Source organism: Psammomys obesus, unplaced genomic scaffold (genome assembly GCF_907164565.1).
Source record: "Psammomys obesus unplaced genomic scaffold, mPsaObe1.curated_primary_1811, whole genome shotgun sequence".
Lineage (NCBI taxonomy): Eukaryota > Metazoa > Chordata > Mammalia > Rodentia > Muridae > Psammomys > Psammomys obesus.
In genome coordinates this window covers 10,730,135-10,755,953 of record NW_026596057.1, presented here as the reverse complement: position 1 = coordinate 10,755,953, position 25,819 = coordinate 10,730,135, and the positions used below count along the sequence as shown (strand labels likewise).

The window sequence follows — 25,819 nt, the reverse complement described above, 5'->3', positions numbered from 1 at the left end:
AGAAGCCTTGTTAACGAAGACTGAAAGCTCTAAGAAGTGAGGTATAGGCAGCAATCATTTTTCTTGGTCCTTTGGGTTAAGTTATTGGGTAGATGTTACAGTGTTTTAAATTTATAGATGGATTAAAAGTTTTGTGAATTTTTTGATATGTTATAAATTAATGTCATATCTTAAATAATAAAATGGTAATATTAGAGAAATGAGGTGAAAACCTTGGTCTTGGCACATGTTTTTAAAATCCTAGCACTGAGGAGGCAAAGGCAAGAAGGTCTTTTTGAGTTTGAGACCACTCTGGTCTACACAGCAAGTTTCAGGCAAGCTGGGGAATAAATAGTAAGATCCTCTCTTAAAATGATAATGAAGTAAAATTTTAAGTCATTTTTATTTCGCTGTATTTTTGGGGGGTTGATTACCATCTCCAGCTTTAAAGCGATAGCATTAGAAAGACATGTTAGTTTAAATCTTTATAGTATTTTTTTTTTTTAACTGTGTTATCATTATCCTTGGCTGGTTCTGAACTTTGTGCTACAGCTAAACTTGCTTCCCAAGTGCTAGAGTACTAGGATTACAAGAAGTGTACCTTTATACTTGATAGAGTTTTTTTTCCTCAGTGCTGAGTGGGAAGTGGAGGCTGAGGCCTTATTAAGTTTCCCAGACTAGTTTCAGACTCAGTCTTTCATGTCACCATGCAGAGTGGCTGGAATATCAGGTACATAATACCACGTCTGTCCTTGTATTCTTACCAGCTGGGGAGATGGAAGCTTTAGGATGAAGCATTCAGTATCACCCTTGGTTACACAGTCAGTTCTAGGCCAACCTGAGTTACATGAGACCTTGCTTCAAAAAAATTAAATAAATTCCATCCTACAAATTAAGTCCTGCCATCTCAATGCTTTATTACAGGAGAAATTGTTATATAAAATAAATACATATTTCTTGCCCTATCTCCCTAGACTTTAGAGTAACACTTCCCTTCATTTGACTATTTATAGAATATAAGTGAATGAGATACCTTTTAGCTGTAAAATATATTTCATGAAATATGTGCTAGCTAAATTTTGGGCTTTGGCGTTTTGTGTTTAAAATGTTAAAGTAAGAGCAAATAGCCACCTTAACTTGTAATTGACCTGTTCCTACCTTTTTTTTTTTTTTTTTTTTAATTTCTTTAAAAGAATCCTAAAGACTAGGTCTGTTATCATTAAGCCTGGCATTCAGTTTCTGATATATGGTATCTGACAACAGGTTGGTGGTTTTCGTGCCTGCATACAGGGAGACAGTTTGGTACCACAAACATTTCAATAATAAACTGGTAATCCATTCCCAATTGATGTCACTTAGTTTAATAGAAAGCATTTCTTAACTATTATAATATTCAATCTTTTAGATTTTATGAATCTTGAAAATTACATTTGTTTTTTGGTGTGCTGAATCTTGCTCACAAATCTCCTGCCTTATGGACAGATACTAAGCAAGCACATGTCTAACAGTTGTAGGAATAAATAGCATAAAAATGGAGCTTCAGAAGGACACTTCAGCAGGCTCCATGTTTGTAAGAGTATTCTGGTGTAGGTAGTTGGCCTTCTCCAAAGAGATGACAGCTGATGAAGTGAAGCCTGACATGTGGGAAAACCATTGGGTCTGGTTTGGATTTTTAAATGTTTTTAATTTCCATGTGGAAGAGAGATAAAATACTTTATGTCATTACTGACTTCATACCATTGGAAGCATAGAGAAAAGTTAGAAAATTTAATGAAAAAAGAGTGAGAGCTTGGGTTATGATTTTGTTGGTGAAGATGGGAAAGGTAGGTATTAGCAAAAGTTAGGCATGATGACACATGTTTTTACTCCCAGTACTGAGGCGGCAGAGGCAGATGGATCTCTATGAACTCAAGGCCAGCCAGGGAGAGCTAAATGGTGAGACCCTGTCTCAAAAACAACAAAATGCCCCAAACAAATTCCACCTCTCTGCAAGGCATAAAGTAAAGCAGCTAATCTCCACTGTTCACTATAAAAAACCTGGTTAATTTTTATCACTACTTCAAGTAAATAGAAAACTGCATTAAAATATCACAAATCAATGTATACCATTCTAAAGCCCAGTGTTCCTGATATTATTGGTCAAGATGTGCTCCTTCACCTTGTTGCTTACTTGTTTATTTTGTTGCTGCTGTTTTGGGCATGAGAAGATATTGAATGGTAAATGATTTTAGGGAATAATTTTTAATTACCTGCCTATTACTCATCATTAATAACCTTATAGATAATAAAAATACAACTTATTAAAATCTTTCTTAAAACTTAATTTTCTGTTATTTAGAATACTGGAAGATTTTCCTTTAAGTCGTTTACCCCTAATTTGGATTTACCAGCTAGGTATAAAACACTATGTGATGACACTGTGATATAATTGTGATTATGACAGACCCTCAAACCCTGCTCTCACGATTATGCTGTTTTGGGATAGGAAATAACAAATTAAACATTCTGCATAATGTCCAGAATTAGAATTTTTTAAAAAATTTATTACAATTTTTTTACTTTGTAGCTTCCTCCCTCATGCCCTCCCAAAACCATCATCCCTCCCTCTTCTCCTCCCATGCTCCTTCCCCAGTCCACTGATAGGGGAGGTTCTCCTCCCCTTCTATCTGACCCTAGCCTATCAGGTCTCATCAGGACTGGCTGCATTGTCTTCCTCTCTGGCCTGGTAAGCCTGCACCCCCCACCCCATTAGGGGGAGGTGATCAACAGGCCAGCCTCTGCATTCATGTCAGAGACAGCCCCTGTTCCCTTTACTAGGAAACCCACTTGGACACTGAGCTGCAATGGGCTATATTTGTGCAGGGGTTCTACGTTATCTCCGTGGTTCTTGGTTGGAGTATCAATCTCAGAAAAGATCCCTGGGCACAGATTTTTTTGGTTTTGTTGCTCTCCTTGTGGAGGTCCTGTCCCCTCCAGGTGTTTCTATCTCCCCCTTCTTTCATAGGATTTCCTGCACTCTGCCCAAAGTTTGGCCATGAGGCTCAGCATCTGCTCTATACCCTGCTGGTAGAGTCTTTCAGAGGCCCTCTGTGTTAGGCTCCTGTCCTGTTCCCTGTTTTCTCCCTCTTCCAGGGTCTATCCTGTTTGCCTTTCTGAATGAGGATTGAGCATCTTCCCCAGGGTCCTCCTTCTTGATTAGCTTCTTTAGGTGAACAGATCTTAGTATGTTTGTCCTATATTATATGTCTAATATCCACTTATAAGTGGGTATATACAGTGTATGTCTTTCTGCTTCTGGGATACCTCACTCAGAATGATCTTTTCTAGTTCCCACCATTTCCCTGCAAATTTCATGATGTCCTTTTTTAAAATAGCTTAGTATTCCATTGTGTCAATGTACCACAACTTCTGTATTCATTTCTCAGTTGAGGGACATCTGTGTTGTTTCCGGATTCTTGCTATGAATAAAGCTGCTACGAACATGGTTGAGCAAATGTCCTTGTTGTATACTTGAGCATATTTTGGATATATGTCTAGGAATGGTATAGCTGGATCTTAAGGTAGCACTATTCCTAATTGTCTGAGGAAGCTCCAGATTGATTTCCAAAGTGGTTGTACAAGTTTACATTCCCACCAGCAATGGAGGAGGGTTCCCATTTCTCCACATCATCTTTGCATGTGTGAATCAGTAGAATTTTGACTCCAAAAATTTAAGCCCATCAAAATTCATGTTTCTCTGAAATGTTAATGAATATTTTTTAATAGTCATTTCAGAATTTTTATAAAATATATGTGTGTGTGATGTATATGTATGTGCATATACATGAGAGTGCCTTGCATGGAGGCGAGGTGAAGACATTAGAAGGACATTAGCTTAAGTCATTTTCAACCTAGTTCTCTTGAGACACCATCTTTCACTGAGTTTGGATTGTGCCATCATCTGCTTCCTTCCTGGCACTAGGGAGTATAGGTGCTTTGGCCATACCTGGCTCTTTTAGGTGTATTCTGGGAATTCAAACTCACCCTTGTACCTGAATGCAACCTCTTTTACTCTTTGTCTTCCTAGCCTTATAAAGTACTTTTTGATTCTTGCTATGAATATTGTCACTATCAATCAAAATTCTTAAATCTGGAGCTGTGAAGAATCTTTATTTCAGTCCTTGTTAGTAACACACAAGATCCCTGTTTGAAATAATAGAATTATGAACCCTTATTATGTAGTACAATTCATCATATCTGAATAAGATCGCAAAGACTGAGGAACAGCCTGGAGGTGAGATGGTAGGGATAATGCTTTAGAAAATATACAAGCATCATTGTAGATGATTGTAAGTATCTGGATTGCAGATTTGTTTAAAAGTAGCTCAAATATCCATTGTTGATGTTTTAAAAGTATGTCTAGAATTTCATTATTTGAGAGGAATGGAGTACAGGTGTCTAAATATTTTTCTCTTTTGTATAAAGTTATAATTTTATTTGATTCTTTTTTGCATGATTTTTATTTTTATTTTATTAATTACACTGTATTTACTTTGTATCCCCCCTGTAGTTCCTCCCTCCTCCCTTCCCATTATTTGATGTTTTTAACCATAGAAAATACATATCACTTATTACATGCACGTAAAAATCAATACAAATCAGTGTCAGTTTTTGAAGACATTAGAACTATCTACCAAAAATCCATGTATCTAACAGGTGACACTACACTTTAGGATCAGTACACAAACGTGTTAATTGTAAGGGTGAAATAACTGCATAATTAACCCAGTTGTGATATTTCTTCCTAATTTTAAACAGTTTTAGAGTTTTAAATACAAGTCACTTTTTAAGCACTTTTTAAGTGCTAAATTTGGCTTTCTTTTTTACTCCACTATCATGGTTTTAGTATAGACATCACACTTGCTTTGAAGGGACAATGGCTTAAAATTTTTATTGTTAAGTACTTCCCTGAAGCTTAGCTGATAGAATGTAACCCAGGCTGGCCTTGTCCTCCCAGCAAGTTTCTTGTCTCAGTTTCCCGAATGTTGGAATTAAAGGCTTGAGGCATCACATATGTGGCTGTAAATATAAAGTAGCCAAGTACAGCACCTTTTGGGAGAACTGAAATGTTGACTGTTTCTGTTGGAGGCTGATGGTCAACCTTATGCCTTTGAATGTACCTCTCCTATTTACATCTTTCAATGTATTCTTTTCTGTTTTTGAAATTCCACCCAGGAAAATAGTTTACTTTAAAAGGCAGTAAAGTAGTAGACTTGAAACCTGTTCCATCTTTCTAAAAATTTTTATCATGTGTGCTTTTAACATCTACTAGCCCTGAGTTTGTGTGGAAGGAAACCATTCTACAAATAAAGCTTTAAAATTGTTGTTTTTCTTTTTCATCTTCAGGATTATTGTGGAATAGCATCATTTAAAATATTAAATATTATGTAAATATTAGGTTCCCTGCTCAACATATCTACTATAGAACTAAATACTCTTCTTAATCATGTGCAAGTTAAAACAGGAAGGTGCTAAAGATTTTTTTATATTTTAAATGTAATTTTGTGTTAAAATCAGTATGTCTGTCCTGTCATAGAGGAGTATAGCTCCATAAGTTGGAACAGTGAGACTAGTATAGCCACGTATTAAACAATTTTTTATAGTTTACATGAATTTATCCATTTTATAGATTAAAAATATAGTCAGTGAGAAAAAATTTCTCAGCACCCCAGTTAGTGTACAACTGATATCCTAATCAAGGTAAAGAAGGTTGTGCAAACCACCCCAAGAGGGGAGCTTAGCTCATTAGCAAGTGAAGCAGTAGAAACTTTGTATTCAAAAATCAAGAATAATTAAGAAAATTCAAGAATGAGGCAGTGGTTCTTCCAAAGACAGATTATTTTAGTGTAGGGATTTTAGAACTATGGTATAGAGTCATATTTCATCTCTGTGTAACTTACCTGTTAAGCATGTTTCGTGTGGGTGCTTTGCTCATTTTACAAATAGGGTAACACTGAGCTGACTGGTGAGATGGGATATAGTACACTTGAAGTCAGGCGAGTAATGTCTGGCATGTAGGACTCAGTAGATGTTAGTTGCTCCTGTTGCTGCAGTTGAAATTATTGTTACATATTGGGTGGTTTGTCTGCCACTTGTATTAATGTCTAAGGGTTTGTGAAATAAAAAGAAAATAAATGAACAAGAAAATAGTTATAATAGTATCTGCTGAGGTATCTGTATATTTCAGTCCATTAGAATTGTACGATTAATAAATGAGATTTACTATTTGAAATTATGGTTACTTAAAATATTTATGTCAGTTTATTTATTACAGGGAAGAAGTCCAATATCATGATTTCAATACTTCCCCATGATTTGTTAAGAACAAAAGTTTTTATTTTTCTCTATCATAAATTAATAACATACACTAGTACTTCTATGTGTCTTTTTGGTAGCAGATAGTTTACTTTTAACTCTGTCCTTTGTATGTGTTGGTTTGTTCCATTGTTCATTTTAAAATTCAGTGTCTTTATCTTCAGCCTTTTAGATTTAAAAAATATCATAATTTAGTTTGCCAGTATTATGTATTCTGATCATTTAAATGTCAGCCATTCTTTTGCAAACAATCTTATCTAAAATTAGTCTGTTATTTTTACTACAAATGAAAATTGTTTATTATTATTATTATTATAAAATTCTACATGAAAAATGCTCCTGTCTTTGTCTTCTTGAAACAGGTTATATTGATAGTTATATGACTCCGAATTACTGTATAAGTGGATTATATTTGTGCTAGTTTCCTACCACACATACCGTGATGTCTGGCATGGAAGTTAGTTCCTTATGTTCTATATTGCTTTTTTTCATAAATTTTTATTTTTTATATTAATTACAGTTTATTTACTTTGTATCCCGGCTCCCTCATTCCCTCCTAATTCTACCCTTCGTCCCTTATCTCCTCCCTGCCCCTCTCTAAGTCAGCTGATAGAAGAGGTCTTCCTTCCCTTCCATCTGACCCTACTTTATCAGGTCTCATCAGGACTGGCTGCAGTGCCCTCCTCTGTGGCCTAGAATACTCCTCCCTTGCAGGGGGTAGAGGGGGAGGTCAAAGAGCCCCACTGAGTTCATATCAGAGACAGCCTCTATTCCCCTTACCAGGGAAACCCACTTAGATGCTAAGCTCTGCATTGCTTTTATTTATATTTTTATTTTCTCATTCTCACCAGCAGAAACATTAGGAATTAGCATCTTATTTTTCTCATTTAAATTAAAACATATAATGTTTGTTTGTTTGTTTGTTTTTAAGTTACCACTCTGAAAGTTCCCCCAGTTTTGTTTTTGGTGTCATTATTTTTTTTTATAATTATCAGTACTTATAGAAAATAGTTGATAATTCAGTATCATTTTAAATAACTTATTAATTTTTTGTCCCTAAAATTTGTCCATGAAATTAGTAGACTAATAAAGGATCTTTCTCACTCTTCATGTATAAAATATAAAGTACTTAGGAATATGGCACATAGTCCAAAATTTTTTTGTGAATGCCAATGTCAAGATATAGCTCCTTGCTATCTGTGGAGGGATATGGGAATATGGTTGTGTGTGATGTGTGTGCACAGCAGCAGGCACTTTGCCCACTGACTCATCTCAGCATCACACCTATGTAATTTTATTAATGCTGTACAACTGGTAGGAATTGCTTCATTAGTAAAGGAAGCTTTTTTTTTTTTTTTTTTTTTAATGCAGGATTTTGCTTTTTTCTTAACTGTTAGTACCTGTATGAAGAAACTGAAAATAACATGTGACTTCCCCCAACATACACATACAGAATGTACTCATTAATTATATTTCATCAGAAGAAATCAACTTCAAGAGTTTATAGGTTTAGATTTGTTTTATTTTAATTAAAATATAATTATACAGTTTCTCTCAACTGTTCTACCTCCAACTCCCATCATGTACCCTTCCTCCAATCCCTCCCACAAACCCTCTTTCTCTCAAATTCATGGCCTTTATAGCTCTGGGCATGAACTCAGTGGCTGGCTCTTTAATTACATCCCCCTGAGGGGGTGCAGCCTTGCCAGGCCACAGAGGAAGACAATGCAGCCAGTCCTTATGAGACCTGATAGGCCAGGGTCAGATGGAAGGGGAGGAGGACCTCCCTTATCAGGGGGCTAAGGGAGGGGCATGGGTGAGAAGAAGGAGGGTCAGTGGGATTGGGAGGAAATGAGGGAAGAAGCCACAGCTGGGATACAAGTGAATAAATTGTAATAAATAATAAAAAATTATTCCAGTTATGCACATGCACATATGAATGTGTATATCACACATATGCACATCTCTCTCTTTCTGTCTCTCTCTCTCTGTATAACTATAGTCTGCTGAGTTTGTTTAGTGTTGCTTGAACTTCTTAATTGCTTATCCAATACCAAGGGTCCCCCAAATTCTTGATGTCAGTAAAGGTTCTTGGTGTGATTGAACCTTCGACAGACACAGTCTAGAATATCAGGAACTGCTGAGACTTGTGTAGGGAGTAGAAGTGTAGAGTTTTAAATTTTTCTATGGATAATCTATATGCTTTACCATTTTTGAAAAGGTGAGGGTTTATGCTAATTTTTAATGATGGAATTAGAAATGTGTTGTTTATTTATTTTAGTATTATATATAATGTTACATTTCCATTTCACACCTATCCCACGTCATCTTTTAATGAAGAAACTTCTGTTCAGATAAGAATCACCTGCTCAGAATCAAGTTGTTTGCTGCCACTTAATTAAAAATCAGAACTTCAAAAGCACTTTTTGTAACCTTTAAGCTATTTCAGTGCTAAGGCAATTTATGATTTTTATGTAGTTAGCCATTTAATTAATATCCTCCATTGCTTGATTTTATTAGGGTAGAAAATAATATAAACATGCTTATTGTAGAAATAGAGGCAGAGTGTGAATAGATAACTATTATGTTGAAATATATTTTATAGTTTTTATGATAGTTATATTTCTGTTTGTGAATCCTTAATTTTTATTTTTCTATTATCGCTATTGTTTTGAAAAAAGTCCTCTATTAAGCCACCCTGTCCTCATACATATGTGAATCTGCTTCAGCTTCCACTGTGCGAGACTAAAGGCATTTTTGAGTTGAAGTGCTCTACTTTCAAATATAGCTAGTTTTTATAAGCTACTTTTTTCCTAAGAGGGTAGAGAGACAATAGTGATGAAATACAGAAAATAAGAAGCTAGCCTGGGTTTAGGAGTTGAGGAGAAGTTGTAACCAAATGAAAAACAGTATATGAATTACACTGTATTTTACCAGGGCAGAGGAAACTAGTATCATATGGGTTTGGAGTTATGAGTGAAAGGTTTTGTTATTTTACATTTATTCTGTTCCTTTAATAGCTTTCTTTTACCAGGTTTTATCAGGCCATTTTGAAGATGAAAAATTATCTAGTGATAGATATAGTCCTCATTCACCTCGTTTGGTAATAGGGAAACTGAGAGATTATAAAAGAGCACATGGCTGCTCATTGCCATAGCAGGGTATGCTCATGTAGCGCATAAAGTGCATGCTAACGTTTTCCCTAGGATTGTAAATCCTCCTTTCCTTAAAGTTCCAAACCTTACCAACCTACTTGGAAATGGAAATTAATCTGTGTGCACACTGACCTTATGATTATGCCCAGTTGATAACCTTTCTTGATACGTATGGTTGAGGAGCTGGGAGTAGTAAATGTTTATTGTCCTTTGATAATGATTAAATGATTAGTAATAGATGTGTACTTAAAAGTATACTTATTGAGTTTATAAATGATACTTTTTAGATCAACGTCCTGTTACTAAAATAATCTCTGAAACTGTTTTCCTCTTCATTTTGCAGTAGTATTATTGATTCCACAGAATATAGTCAACCTCCAGGTTTCAGTGGTACTTCTCAGGTAAGTGGTACATTTAACAGTATATTGTGTTGGGTGCTATGAGGGCAAAAATAATAGGTTAGTTTACTAAAATATTCTTTGATAGATCATACCCCAGCTCCACTTCTGATATAGTTAAGATTTATTATGAGAGAATTTATTCCACATGACAGTTTTACTCTCATTCAGAATAAAACTCAACATTCTTAAATGCTCCTCCACATATTATGTGAGCCTTAATCTTACAGTGTTTTTTTTTTTTTTTTTTTACATTCTTAGCCAATTCTTGCTTCCTTTTAGCAGTATAATTATACATCTTTGTCTATGTGAAAAGTTTAGATGGAGGAAAAAGAAAAGGCTTTTATTGTACTATTTAAATAACATTGTTTTGGATTCTCTGTAAAGTTCTAGGAACTAAGGAAAAGATAAAGCAGTCTGGTAGAAAAAGTAAGGAAGTAAAAGTAGCTATTCTCTACTTCTTATGGTTGCCATTTTTAAATGTGTATAATGGTATAAAAGTAATGCACAGTCAGTTGAAACCATATTTCGAATCTTGAGCTGTGATTTTTTTTTTCTAGGCTAGCCAAATATGTTGTTTAGTTTGTCTCATGTGATGTTGGGCAGCAACAGCAGACCATAGTTCCTTTCCAGTCAGTAGGCAGCAAGTACTCCAGTGAGTAGTTTTGCTAAACTTGGCTGTTTAGTAGGCTAGAAATATTAAAGTGCATCTAAAAGCAACTTTGAAGAGAACAGGATTTATTTTAGCTTACAGTTCTGAGGGGGATGGATTTCATCATGGTAGGAATAGCATGCCATTTAGGAAGGGGAGAGGTTGTCTTTTATATGTCCAGAGGAAGTGGGACCAAGTAATAAAACGTATCACCAGGGACATCCTATTCCGGCAAAGCCACACTTCCTAAAGGTTCCAAACCTTCCCAAACAGAATTACCAACTGGGGACCCAAGTGTGCAGATATATGAGGTTATAGGGGATATTTCCCGTTCAAATCACCACATGCCACCTCTCCCCATAGTCTTCTGAAACTAAAGTCAATCTCTTCAGCTGTGACTCCTTGTATATATTCTTTTATATATACTCCTTGTATATATACTTTTACATGCAGTGGCACAGAATGTACATTTCTTTTTCATTAGGGAAGGATGAGGACATAGTGAGGAAAGAATGGAGCAAAGCAAGACTAAAACCCAACATGTTAAACACCAAGTCTTACAGCTTCCTGTCAGTATCTGGAGCTTCGGCTTCAAAGGCTTAGATGGCTTTAACCCTACACCTTTGCTGCCTTCAGTACTGTTCCTACAAATGATTAAAAAGGAAAGGAAAATTCAAAAAGACCTGACTAACTTCTGAGTTGCTGTGGGTAGAGTAAATGCAGACTCAAAAATTCTGCATTTCCTTGTTTAATCCAGCTTTAATGCCTGTTAGAAGGCCGAGCGGCTATTGAGGAGTAAATTGTATTACAGTTCATAGACTGGAGGTAATGGTTTCTCACCTTTCACTATATTTTTACTGTTGTTTAAAGCATGATTTTTCTTGGATCCCATGCTGTTTTTACACTTGTGATAATTTTCCCAAGCTTTCTGAGTGCTAGGATTACAGGTATGAGCCACCACGTGTGGCCTTTCCCTTCATTTATAACAGTATATGAGACAAAAATAAAGTTGATTCAAAAAAGGATTAAAAATCATAGGTGAGAATAAATGTGGCAAATATGAACTAAAGAGCATTTAGAAAAAATAAAACAAAGAACAGACCAAAGTAAAACCCAAGGAGAGACTTACGAGGTCGATAACTGTTTTCACATCTATTCTTCCCCAGAATAGCAGTGTGGTCAGTCATGCCTCACTGCCTGTGAGGGATTCTTCCCACACACAGCCTTTCTTTCTCTGGTAGCAAAAGTCCCTTTTCTAAATTGATATAATGTGTTTAGATTGTGTGTAGTAGCTAATGTAATATAAAAACTTTGTAATTAGTTACCGTAGTGTATTGTTTAGGGAATAATGATTTTTTAAAACAAGGTCTGTACATGTTCCGTATAGATTTTTTTTTTCAAAATATTTTCTGTCTGTAGGTGCAAAGCATGCTAATTTGAAGGGCCATCTGTACCTTGTGCAGTGTTATAAAGAATTAGAATGTATGTGAGGGAAAAGCTGTTAGAAACTAAAGTAAATAATTAGGTAAGATTTATTTTATAATTACTTTTCACAACTATTTTCCAGCTATTAACACTCTAACTTGAAATGTTACATCCTATTTTTTTTTTTTAAGAAGGAAACTGGTACATAGAACATCCCAAGAGATTTAGAAGAAAATGTAGTTGGTAAGAGGAGTAAGCTGAGATTTTTAAACCAAACAAGTGACTCAGACCATGTACATTTAAACACTCATTCAACCATTGTGTTTAAGTACCTGATATTTACAAAGCCTTATTATAGGTTCTGAAGACATATCATTGAACAAAACCAAAACACAAACATTTTTATATTAAGCAAGCTTCTCCTCTAGCTGGAAACAATAGTAAAATCAACAAAGATGATTTCTGAATAAAAAAGAAGTGAGAGAGTAAGCTTTCTGACTGTCTTTTGGGTGTAAGTTCTAGACTGTGGGAACAACAGATACATAAGCTGTGAGATAGAACCATATCTCGTCCTGAGGTGTGACTGGAGAAGAGTGAACAGAAGAGAGCAGAGTAGAGAATGAAGTCAGTGGTGTGTGGAACACATATTACTGTCTCTGTGGATGTGGTTTCCTCTGTTTTGTAAGTGTAAGGGTTTTAATTTTCTGTTGAGTGCTTGATATTTTTCACTAAAAGGATGTTTATTTCATTTCTTTGTCTTTGGGAAGTTTAGCATTATGAATTGATTCTAAAATAGGATATATTAAGCCATCTGCACTGTCTGATTGGAGTCTTAAATAGAATATACTATTGTAATTTGGAAGAGAAAATAGATTTCTGTGAATACTCTAAATTAGAAAGTAGTGCCAGATAAAAATAACCAAAAAAGTACAAAAAGATGTTAGTAAAACCATGATATATAAAATAATATGGAAAGCAGACTGTATTAGAAATTTATAGCAGTCAGTATTTTTATTTGTAGATTTAAAAACAGTTCTCTAAACATTTGCCTAAGGACTCTACAATATTGTGTAAGTATAAAAAGATTTTCATAGAAAGGCCCCCATATTTGAGAATTGAAGTTATCATAATACATGATAAATTAAGCTAGTACAGATTATCATTAATAAGAGCAGTCTTAAGCATGTAATTTTAAAAATACATATAATATTGAATAAGTAAAGCAGTCTTAGATAGACTAAATAGGCCATTTAGATACACTAATGGCCTTAATTACTAATTTAACTGTTCTACTAAAAAAATTCTCAATTGTAATTTTTAAGTGTACAAAGTTGTTATCAATTGACTTTAAAATTCTTTGATAAAATGAATGATTCAGAGGTTATTAAAAAGAGAGTACTCATCCAGTCAACATAAAAGCATACTATAACTAAGGGAGCAAAATAAAAATTAACAATCCGATGAAAATATCATTAATAAGCTGCACTGAAGGAGTTTATAAAGTAGTTTAAAGAAATATTACATGGATGTTCTTATGATAAGGAGGAAAACATTTGATAGAAATGTGTCTTGTATTTACTACTTGATGAAAGAGTAGATTAAAAAAGTAGAAATGATGAAATAAGTCACCATATAATAAAGGACCACAAAAGAAAAAAAAATTAACCCACGCTGAGAAACATTATGGTGTATAAAAATTTTACTTGCTGTAAGATGTTAAGAAAGAAAAGAAACAAGTTTGTTGCTGATAACTTTTTAAATGCAAACAACAGAAGATAAGGTTAAAAATTTTGCTAAAAGACATGATTAAAAAGATAAAAATGCTCATCTTCATGTCAGCTGACATGATTCTGCATTTCCTAAATAGAGAAAAATTTGATTCATACGTGGTGCCAAAGAAATTCTCTAATAGTTCTTACTGCAGTCAGAGAGAAACTTACATGAATGATTTACAGATGAGGGCACTTTCTAAGAAATCACATTCATTGACTTTCTTTATGAACATCATAGAGTGTATTTACACAGATCTCAGTGTTGTAGGTCAGTCACACCAGTGTAGCCAAGTGCCACGAAAAACAATATGGATAAGGCTGCTTTCCAGCATACCATTTTACAGTAAACTTAATGTATATGTAGAATGCATTCTAGACTAACAAAAATGTATGGTAGATGGAAGACAAAATACATAATCCAGGAGCAGAGTTGTTTAATGCTGTCAGCATGAAACAGATTTTTAAAAATTTATTTATTGGTTTTGAGACAGGGTCTCTCTATTTAGTTCCACTGATCTGGAACTCATGACGACCAGGCTGCCTCAAATTCACAAAGACACACTTGCCTCTGCCTTCCAAGTTCTGGGATTAAAGGCATGAACCATCACACCCAACTAAGAAATGATTCTTATAATAGAGGGAATAGGAGAACATTTGTTCTGAGCCAAATATGAATGACCATGCCCTGTGGATAAAGACGTTCCTCTGAGGAAGCAGTAACACAAACTTTTTTGTCACAGAACAAAATAATGTAAAACAATACATGTACTCAATAACATAAATAGAGACATCAGATCAGTTATAGTAGCAAGTCCAGAATAGCTCTGCAAATAGGTTTCATATGCTGTATTGTGATGTTCTTAGCTTTGAGCTTGGGGAAAGCTAGCTGTCTGCTAAGTTATGCATTCTAAAGGTATGCGGTAGTGGAAAATGTTCTAAGAAAGATACAGTAGTGAGCACTAAGTGAGTATTAAAGGGGCTAACTAAAATAGCCCGTGATAATTTTGACTGCAAGTTTGCCCAATTTCAACTTTCCACAGTCATAAAATTCTAATCAGTCAGTCTTCAAAATTAAGTGTGGCTTTTCCTCCTGGAAATTCTATTTTTTACTGTCATTATTTAATATTATGTACAACTACCTATAGTATACATTTACACAACTGGCAACACAAGAGGTTTGTGGGAGTTGTGTGTACAGTATTATGGCAGTGGAAGCTCTTCTCTGTTCTCTAGTTTAGGAACATTATGGATCAAACATTCTTAGGCATCGCATGACCGTGTTTTTATTTTGCATGGCTGCATTCTGCTCCTGGTCATGCATGCATGTGTGTATTTGTGTCTGTGCAGGAGAAAGGGTTGACAGAGAAGAAAATGGAGTTGGGTTGGTCTTCTATATACATATGGTGATTCCTAGAAACATCTGATTTGAACATTGTTCACATAGGAATCCTTTTTAAGAAACGATTTGAAGTACTACATAAAGATGATATACTAAGGCCGTAGAGATGGCTCAGCTTGCTGTGCTTCCTGATTTTAGTTCCCGGCACATGTCAGGTGGCTCACAACTGCTTATCACTGCAGTTGTAGGGGTTCCAGTGCCCTTTTCTGGCCTTCATAGGACAGCCACACACGGATAGCGTATGTTCTTGCAGGCATATAAATCATAAAAAATAAATCTTTCTTAAAAGGGGGTTGTGTTCTAGTAGTTTCTGGAACATAAACATGGCTAGCTATAGTAAGATAATTAAGAATGTTATCCTGCAGTGAAAGAGTGAGTTGTTACAGTCTTAAAAAACAATTTAATAGGCAAAGTAAAATTTTAAAATACTAACAACATGATTAACAAAAGCTAGAAATGTATGACATTTATATAGTATAGGTATTTTATAGTTCTAAATTTCTATAATTATCTGTTTTTTCTGCTTTAGAATTTTTGATACCTTTTCTGTAATGAGCAAAATTAAGAAATTACCAATAAAAATTAGAGGAACATTTAAATTTTTTATACTTTTATTATTTATCTATTTATCTACCTATTTATTCATTCATTCATTCATTCATTCATTCATTCATTCATTCATTCATTCATTCATTCATTCATTCATTTTAAAAGACAGGGTTTCTCTGTATAGCCTTGGATGTCCTGGACTTGCTTTGTGGGCCAGGTTGGCCCGAAACTCACAGAGATCCTCTTGCCTCTGCCTCCTTGAGTGCTGGGATTAAACAGGTGCACTACCACTCCAGGCATTTTTTTTGTTTTGTTTTGTTCTTGTTTTTCAGTACATGGTTTCTCTGTGCATCCTTGGCTGTCCTGTACTTGCTTTGTTGACCAGGCTGGACTCAAACTCACAGAGATCCACCTGCCTCTGCCTCCTGATTAGTTTATGTGCATGAATGGTTTTTCTTCATGTGTCTGTATGACACACATACTGGTGCATGAAGAAGTAGTGTGCACCTCCATGTGGGTTCTGGGAATCGAACCTGGGTCCTTTCCAACAACAAGTGCTCTTAACCACTTAACCAACTCTCCAGCTCCTAGGAATTTATATTTTAAAACTTACATTTCAATAGCCATTTTCTTAATACTGTGTATTAAATACCATGTGTTTGTGTGTGTGTGCGCGTGTGCGCGCGCCTTAGAACTGTTATTCATGCTTTTCTGAAACTCACTGTTATAGCTCGGTCTGGCCTCAGATTCAGTAGTTCTCCAGGTTCAGCTTCCTAAATATAGGGATTACAAACCTAAGCCAACATTCCTAGTAATAATGACCTTTATAGGAAAAAATAAAAATAAACTATCTATTGGTCTTGGACCGGCTCCAAATAACTATTACGTTTATTTGTTGTATAGTTTCCATTTTCCTGTGAACTGCTATACTGGCCTTTTGAAGAATGTAATTTTTGTGTCTTTATAAGGTAGATTTTAATTCTCATAGGGCTACACCTCTAGCTCCTTTCTGATTCTCTACCATTGTACTTTTTGTTCTTCAGTGTTTTATAAAGTTTTTTAATTTGTTTTCTTCCTGGAGCTTTAGTATTACCCTATTTAGTGTCATAAAGAAGCCTTGAGGTAGGTGGGTGGAGGGACGGGGAAGGAGATTCAGGGATATTGTTAGTGTTAGATCCTCTCCTCGAGACCCTGATTTGATCATTGACTGCATCTAAATTGGGGAAGGAGTGGAAAAAGCAGGTTCCTGCCTTCCTTCTTAGCATCCTAAGAAGCTAAGGCTGAGAACTGTGTGTTTGAAGCCAGCCACGATCACCATCAAGCCCTTGTCTGCTGTCTATCCACACAAAATGGAAGAAGCCACCTCTTGGTATTTTTATGGGAATTGCCTTTACCTTAGAAACTATTCTAGAGAAAGCTGACTTTTTTTTATGATACAGGTAAAAATAGATTTTACTTATGTTTTTGCATCTTTATTGCTAAAAAGTTTTTTACTTTTAAAAATACATTTAAAAATTACACTTACTTTGAAATTATCATGGACTGAGATGTAATTATAAAAAACCCAATGTGTTTATATTTCTAATATAGAGGTCTTATATAACTTATCAGACCTCTGAATTATCTTTTCTCGTCATCTTGATAGCTTTTCTTACTCAGTTTTGTATGTATTCTAGGAAATTTTCTTTTAAATGAAGAAAGACATGTTCTGATTGGTTTTATTGACAGAGATGAGTTACATTTTAGAAATGAGCATTGTATACTATAGTAAATTTGGACAAGAGGGAAGACAGGAATTTTTACAGGTGACACAAGAAGGGTTATTTGTTACTTGACTCCAGGACAAATAATAGGAAAGGCACCAACCCAAGGCTGGACAGGCAGCTGCTGGGGCTCTATCCTCCGCTCCTCTATAAATCATTTTCCTCGTGTGATTCAGGCATTTTTATTTTTTTAAGATTGGCTGATATCAGACAGCAGTGCAGGAGAACCTGAGTGATGTCCATGGCTCTTTTTCTTGGAGTTTGACAAAAGTGCTGACTTTTGGTTCTGACACTTTTTATAACTTTTAATGTCCATGTTCTCCTTGCATTTATTTCCTCCTCCTCCTTATCCTGTGCTCTTTTCTTTGCCCGCCCCCTTTCCTTCCTAAACTTCCCCTGTTATGTAGGGCTTTATGTCTGTACATGCCTCTGATCATATTGAAGATGTTTTTTGATTATTTTTAATTTTAAAATTTTAAAATTAAAATATGATTTCATGATTCTCTTCTTTCCTCTAACCACTCTTGTGAACCTTCTTTGTCTATCAACTTCATGACTCCATATATATAACTATATATATAACTAAATAGATAAGTACAGCCTGCTAAGTCTGCATAACGTTTCATGTATGCACATAATCACAGAGCTGAGCACTTGGTTTTCGATAACTAACTTGGGGGCTCTTTCTGCCTCTAATGAGGGAGAAGGTTGGTAAATGTGACAGTTATTTTTCTTGTTTTGTCAAAGTAGCTAGTGAGAACAAATTAAGGAAAGAAGCGTGGGTGTTTTTGTTTTGTTTTCCCTCACATTTTGAGGTTATAGTTCATCCTGGCAAGGAAGGCATAGTGGCAAAAGAGTGAACTACAGCCCTCTAATTTTTTTGTTTCCTGTTTGGAGACAAACTCTCTCAATGGTCTGGAGCTCTCTGATTAGGTTAGTCTGGCCAGTGAAGCTCTCCCTTTCCGGTGGTGGGATAAGAAATATGTTCCACTATATCCAGCTTTTGAAAGTGGGTTTTGGGATCAGACTTTCATCACCACATTTGCATGGCAAACACCTTATCAACACAGCTATTTTCCCTGAGGTAGGGAGAGTTTATGTTTACCACTTTTCCTCTTATTTGTTGCTTCCTAATAAATTTTATGTTACTGTTATGTCCCATGAGAACAGTAACTAACTCAGAGCTTAATTTAAGTACATGTACTGGTAAAGTGCTTCATGCATACTTTCTTTTTTATCATAGGGTAGTAAAACAGTGTGTGTATACCAGGGTCCAGACTCCGAAGAAGATTACTTTTATGATATTATTGAGGCCAAGAAAGGTGAATCCAGAAAGCTTTGGTATAGAAGAGTAGTTCATAAAAGAAATAGTTATTTCCTGATAGATAGCAGTTGTGGTACCTACAGATCACTATAGGGAATCGAACTGAATGTTTTTAATATGTTGTGGGGTAGAAAGTTACATTTATACATTTAATCCTTTTCATATTATAACTGGTTTAGCTGATGGCTCTCTTCTACTTTCAGTCCTTGTAATTAAAATTAGTTCACTTCAAGTTTTTTTCTCTTGTCAGCACTGTTCATTTATTTTTTTTTCTTTTACCTCATAATCTTTTTTAACTTATAGTTTGTTTTTCTCTTTTTTTTTCTCTCTGTTTTTTTTAACATTTTAGAAACAAGGTTTCCTGTAGCCCAGGCTGGCCCCTAAACTTGCTATGAATCCAAGCTTCACTTGGAACCATTGATCCTCCTGCCTCTGCCTTCTCTTCAAGTACTGAATTTAACAGGCCTTGGTCACCACTGTCAGTTATATGGTGCTGGGGATGGAAACCAGGGCTTTGTGCATGCTAGGCAAGCACTTCCAGCTGGCTTGCATTGCCTTTGCTTTACTGTTTTTAAAAGAGTTTGTTTCATTTTTAATTTTTAACCATTCTGTGAGAGGATTTTTTTTCCTGTTTTTACTTGAAAAGAAAAATTTTTCGATTCTCAGTGTGATCTGAGAATTGTTGCTTTTCACCATTTGTAGGTGTTTTAATTAATGCACATTTGAAAGTATGTAAGTAAGCATTTGGCTATTCTGTGTAAGGGTGTGGATTGTGCTGGTTGTAAGTGTCTTTTCTTATCACCTTAGACAAAGAAACAGCCTTGGTATAACAGCACATTAGCATCAAGACGAAAGCGACTCACTGCTCATTTTGAAGACTTAGAGCAGTGTTATTTTTCTACAAGGATGTCTCGTATCTCAGGTACATGTTCAGGATTTCTCTTAAAATGTCTGAAAATCACCCTTCAGCTATATTTCCAGGTTCATATGCTAGATTTATGGAAAGTTCTAATTGCAAAGCAGTGTGTTTTTGACAGTGTTGAGGCTCTTAGAGATCTTAAAGAATACTTTTTTTTTTTTTTCTGGTAATACTTTCTTGATTTGGGAATGTTTAATTCTTCTAGAGCAAGCCTTAACGTTTGAAAATAACCATGGCTTTGTAGCTAGCAAGTTCCTGTTCAACATTATTAAGTTTCAAGCACTATTCTTTACACTGGGCATAAAAAGATGGAAGAATTGTTTTTTATTTGTCATAAAGTGGGTGTTATAAATCTGTAGGCAAAAGCAGCAGGTAGCTAATAATTCCATTTGCTATAAACGAGCAATATCCATTGATACAACTGAGTGTGAAAATATAGGCCAAAGTGAAAATGAAAAAACATAAGTGAATGTTCTAGGTGAGGATTTTGAGAGATTGTATTTGGGCCAGGCTAGTGTAAATTAACTTAAAAAATATTAGAAACATTCAAAATACACAAACTAAGACCTCATGGACATGATAGCATAAGACACTATGAATTTTAGAGAAATAATAAAACTGCTCTTCAGCTTTTCCCAACATCTTATCTGTGAAGGTTGTATATTAGTAACCTTCAGGTGTTCAAAGAGTTACAGGAGAGAGTCTGGGGAGATGGCTTAAAGGACTTCTGTTCTTCCAGAGAACCTATGTTCAGTTCCCAACTCTCACATCAGTAGACTGCATGTAACTTTAGCAACATAGGCTCTGAATCCTTCTTCTGGTCTCTTTTGGGCACCAGCGTACACGTGGTGCACACACGCATACACATAGATAATTAAATAAATAAATAAATAAATATTTAATAGTTATAGGCAAAGTTTGTACTTTTGAGTCGGTACTTAGTACATGTTAGGTTCCTCTCCATTAGTATTATGCCTGTTGTAAATGAAAACCATCATGGGGAAAATTGGTAGTGTACTGATTATTAGAAACTGAGCCTTGGCTTCCTCCTAAATGAATGAACATCTTTATAATATATTGTATAAATAATATATATACTGTTTAGGGGTTTTTGACAAATTTGCCTCATAATTGGGGGTGTAGAAAAAAATATTAATTTATGTAGGCTGAGTATGTGGTTCTGTTGGTAGAGTGCGTGCCTAGCATGCAGGAGAGAGTGAATTTGATCGCCTGTACTACGCTTAAGAAGGAAAAATAATCAGGGTGTGCTCTGCAGTAGTAGTTTGAGAGTAGAGGCAGTAGGATTAGAAGTGCAAGGTCATCCCTGATTTCGTAGTGAGTTGGTGGTCAGCCTGTGCATTCACATTTATACATACACAAATATACATATTTAGAGAAATCCTAAAATTTGTCTTAAGCATATTTGATTCGCCATTAATGATGAACTTTTCTATAAATGAAAATAGTACATTCACTGCCAATGGTTTAAGGCCTTTATTAAGTCTCTATAATAAACTAATAGTAGTCTGATACGTATATTTTAATGGGTAGAGAGAATTCCTGTTGATTGCTGTAAACATTACTTGGTATTTTAATGCTGAGCACAGTAGACCACAAGGTAGACTCTGAGACAATTTCCTCAAGTAGAGATGACAAAGAGCTTGAGAGATGCTATTTTTAAGATACGGCAGCATGTTGTGAGGTGAGAATGAGCATGGCATAATGTGGTCAGGAGAAGGTAGGTTTGCAGGAGAGAAGATAGTTCACACCAGAAGGAAATTAGAAAGATTTTTATTAATGTCTCTATCGTACTTAAGGCATGTTGTCTTTGCGTTTTAGAAATATTAAGTTGTACAAGTTGTACTGTCTTTGCACATTGGCTTGCTATAAGTGTACTACTCAAGATGAGGTTCTTTTGATACTCAGGACGAAACCTTAACTTATACCCAGTAAAGTTCATAAAATGTTGATTATACTTTATTATTTTCCACTTCTACCTATTTATACAATTGTAAAAATGATGGATGATTATAGAAAATTAATTATAATTTAAAAGGATGAAAATGAAAAATGATTAAGAGGAAGAAAAGATAGTGAAAACACTGCTCCAAACTAACCGGTAATTAGGAGGGGAGAGGTAATATGCCAACAGATGTATATGCATGTTGATCATAAAACAGCCTAATAGACAAAACCAAACCTTCATATAACCAGATATGGCAGAGACATCTGGTATACATTTAGATACTGAAAAAGCTATGTTTGTTTTGTAGCTTTGTTATGTTTTACATGTATGCATGTTTTGCCTGCATGAATTATCTGTGTACCACATGTGTGCCTGGTGCCTGTGGATGTCAGAAGAGGACGTCAGATCCTCTGTAACTAGAATTATAGTTAGTTGTAAACCACCATGTGGGTGCTAGGAACCGAACTCAGGTCATCTGCAGCAAATGCTTTTAATTCTGGCCTTCTGTTTTTTTCCTTATAAAATACTGGATGTTTATATTAATCTACTTGAATGCTAGCTAGGAGTACATTTACACTAGAAACAAGTTATGGTCTTCAACAGAGTAAATATTCTTGAACATCTGTGATTATGTACTTAGGAATTGAAGACAAAATACATAAGAACAGATTAACATCAATATTTTTCTGAATGAATAAAGAAATTGTCTTGCCGGTACTTATATTTTGTAGCTCACAGTAATAGGATTTCAAACAAAAATAAGCAGTTATTATATCCACATACTCTGTAGTAGTTGATTTTGTTGCCTGCCCTTATAACTAATTTTTTTCATTTATGTTCTTTTGAACTTTCTCAGTATAATTTTTGTGGAATAAAATCTTTACCTCAGTTGTGATAGTGCATGCTGATTAGGTCATTCTTGTACTGTTTTTAGAATAAAAACACGACTAACTGGGATCTCTTTAACCGGGGTTGTTAGATGGATTTACTGACTGCCTAAATCTTTAACATTTATAAAATAACAATGAGAGCTTAATTTCTTCAAATAACTGTTTATTATAATTACTAGATAAATTTTATCATACTGAGGAAGTTTTCAGATACTTAAAACATGGTTTGTGTCAACCGGTATTTTTTTGCATATTAATTTCCTTATGCCTACTATATTACCTCAGATAATATCTAATAAGTGGAATCAAAAAGTTTATGTTAAAATGCTGTATGCATGTAAATGTACGAGAAAAAGTGAGAAGATAGCATTAAAACAAATAATTTCAAATTTTAGTCCCAGGAAGCTAATGCAATAATTTTGTGTTGTACATTTGTGTTTGTTTCATTTTGTGTTTTCAGTTCTTTGGGGAAAGTTTAAAAATGCAGGTTTACAGCAGCCTTGGAAAACTGAGTATTTTAGATGTGTTTTACTACAAACATACTTCTGTATTAATGAATAGATAGTTGCCAGTTATTTTGTAAGTTAATGTCATGATTTAAATCTCAGGTGCTTTCACTTTGAATAGTTTACTTTAGAGGGACTTTTATTGTGTTCTATTTGATGTCATTATTGTTTTCTTTGATAGTCAGTAATTTATACATTGCAGTTTTCTATAATCTGACTGAGAATAGGACTTAAAATACTTTAGTTTTCCCCATAATAAGTATTATTTAATTTTCTTCCACTATAAGTCTGGAATAAATGTACATCCCTATAAACTCATTTTGCTAAACTAAGAAATATCCATCTACATGTAGATCTTCCTTCAACAGTTACTGTCAGCATTGATAGTTGGAATTTGATTGTAATGAATTATTTAACTTCTGTTCACTAGAAGGTGTTTTAGGAATGTTTTATTTTACCCTGAAATGAGCACTAAATCTAAAGCAGAAGAGATTACATTTATGTTTTATTGATATAGGAAGATGTTTTAGTGAATCCCTAGACCATTATTATTAAGTCTAAAAGATCACCTAATTAATTTGAACATAGTGGTCTTCTTTAGAATCTTCAACAAATATTTTTATTTAAAAGATAATCTGTACTATAAGGATATTGTTCTTTGCTTCCTTTATAGTGTTGTTCATTTACTTAATTTTGTTTTTTCTGATGCAGATGACAGTAGAACTGCAAGCCAGTTAGATGAATTTCAGGAATGTTTGTCCAAGTTTACTCGATACAACTCAGTAAGACCATTGGCCACATTGTCATACGCTAGTGACCTCTATAATGGTTCCAGCATAGTTTCTAGGTAAGTGTTTGGCACACTTCTTACTGTGTTCTTTTAGTAAAATAAAGGAAAACAATACATTTGAGAAACAGCTATAACATCTCTTTGAGATCTGCAATTTGCAAGCTACATTGCCTTCCTGGCTCTTTGATCACCTCCCCCTGAGGGGCAGGAGCCTTGCCAGGCCACAGAGGAGGACAATTCAGCCATTCCTGATGAGCCATGGTAGACTAGGGTCAGATGGAAGGGGAGGAGGACCTCCCCATCATTGGACTTGGAGAGGGGCATGGGAGGAGGTGAGGGAGGGTGGGATTGGGAGGGAATGAAGGAGGGGGCTATAGCTGGGATACAAAGTGAATAAACTGTAATTAATATAAAAAATAAAAATTTAATAAAACATAAAAGATTTAGCAAATTGGAATGCTCAGTATTTCTGACAGGGCTGCAGCTTCTTTTCATGTGGTGTATCTGTTGTCTGGGTGTAATGACAAAAGGTGCTCTCTGTGTACTTCCTTGGTTTTGCAAGTCTGGATAGACTGGTATATTCTTTACTGAATATTATGTTTGATTCTCCAATGACTCTTTCCTTGGAAGATAAGAATATGATCAAAGTGCTTTGTACAGTTAGTATATACTAATAAAAACTATTAATTTGAGAGATAGCTGAAGATAATCTAAATATATAAAGCACAGAATGACAGTTTATTTTTAAAATCTATTCTGTGGCTGTTGGTGTAACGCAGCTAATATTTGCTTGCCTCAAAAGAAGGGGAACCCCTCCCTCCTCCCCTCCTAATCTCACTTTTCCTCTCCCCTCTTCACGCATGCCCCTCCTCAAGTCCACTCATAGGGGAGGTGCCCCTCTCCTGAATAAAGTGTAATTAATAAAAGTTAAAAAAAATACAGAAAAAAAACTCATGAAAAGAAAGAAAGAAAAAAAAAGGAGAACCCAAGTTTAAAACCCAGACAGAGCCCATGTGAAATAAATGGTAGTACTTCTTGTTATGCTGGTGCTGTTGAGGCAGATCTTGGAGCTTACTGCCATGTTGGCAAGTTGTTGTCCTGAAAGAGATCCTGTCTCAAAAGAAAGGTGGACAGTACCTGAGGAATGATATCCAAAGTTGTCCTCTGACTTTGTGATGCACTTTGTGAGACAACAGGAGGCATGCACTCTAAATTTCATATGTTCACATGCACACAGGTGCTTGTGCTTACAAACACAAATTTCACCATCATGTTCAGTTTCTCATTTCTTAAAGTACCGGACATTGTGAAATCACCAGGCTGTATCACATTTAGCCCACTTCAATAATTACTTGGTATCTACAAGCTGCTTATTTATGTCAAACTTACACAAATTAATATGGTTTAAAAAGACATTTTTAAACAAATAAACAGTTTGACTGGTTGGGTTATTTTGTTGTTGCTGTTTCTTCCTTTACACTACCTCTCCCCACCCCACCCCCCCATCAAATTTTAACTTGTACACATCACTAAAGCTTTGAAGGTTATTCATGTAGAAGACTAGAACTTTTATTTATATATATGAAGATTAATCTTGAAATCTGAGCTATTAGTTAAATTACTATTGCAAAAAGTCTTTCAGAGCTTTCTAGCTGTTTATAAATAAGGGGAAAAAAATCCATATGTCCATATTTTTAGCAATTTTAGTTTAGGAGTAGTAAGTAGAATTTGAAGCTGCACTGGAATTTGAACTTCATTTAATTGCATAATTCATCTAACAAAATTTCATTAGTTACTTGGTATCATCTAAACTAAATGTGTACCTACAAAGAGGCTACAGATGATTAAATTCAGGAGACTACAATCGTACTTCCATGTCTTTATGATAATAGGATAGTTTATAAAACATCTATTGCTTAACATCACATAATTTATTATTATTATTATTATTATTATTATTATTATTATTATTATTATT

At 34.9% G+C, this 25,819-nt stretch overlaps 1 protein-coding gene across 2 annotated transcripts in view; it reads left to right on the top strand.

The window, feature by feature from the left end:
• Positions 1-25,819, top strand: part of Cop1 (COP1 E3 ubiquitin ligase) — a 123,345-nt gene that overhangs the window by 34,319 nt on the left and 63,207 nt on the right. For both annotated transcript variants that reach the window (XM_055624553.1, XM_055624552.1), the window contains exons 9-11: positions 9,832-9,889; positions 19,578-19,692; positions 23,763-23,898. In XM_055624553.1, coding sequence (XP_055480528.1) covers positions 9,832-9,889; positions 19,578-19,692; positions 23,763-23,898 — 309 coding nt within the window. The remainder of the gene's footprint in view (positions 1-9,831; positions 9,890-19,577; positions 19,693-23,762; positions 23,899-25,819) is intronic.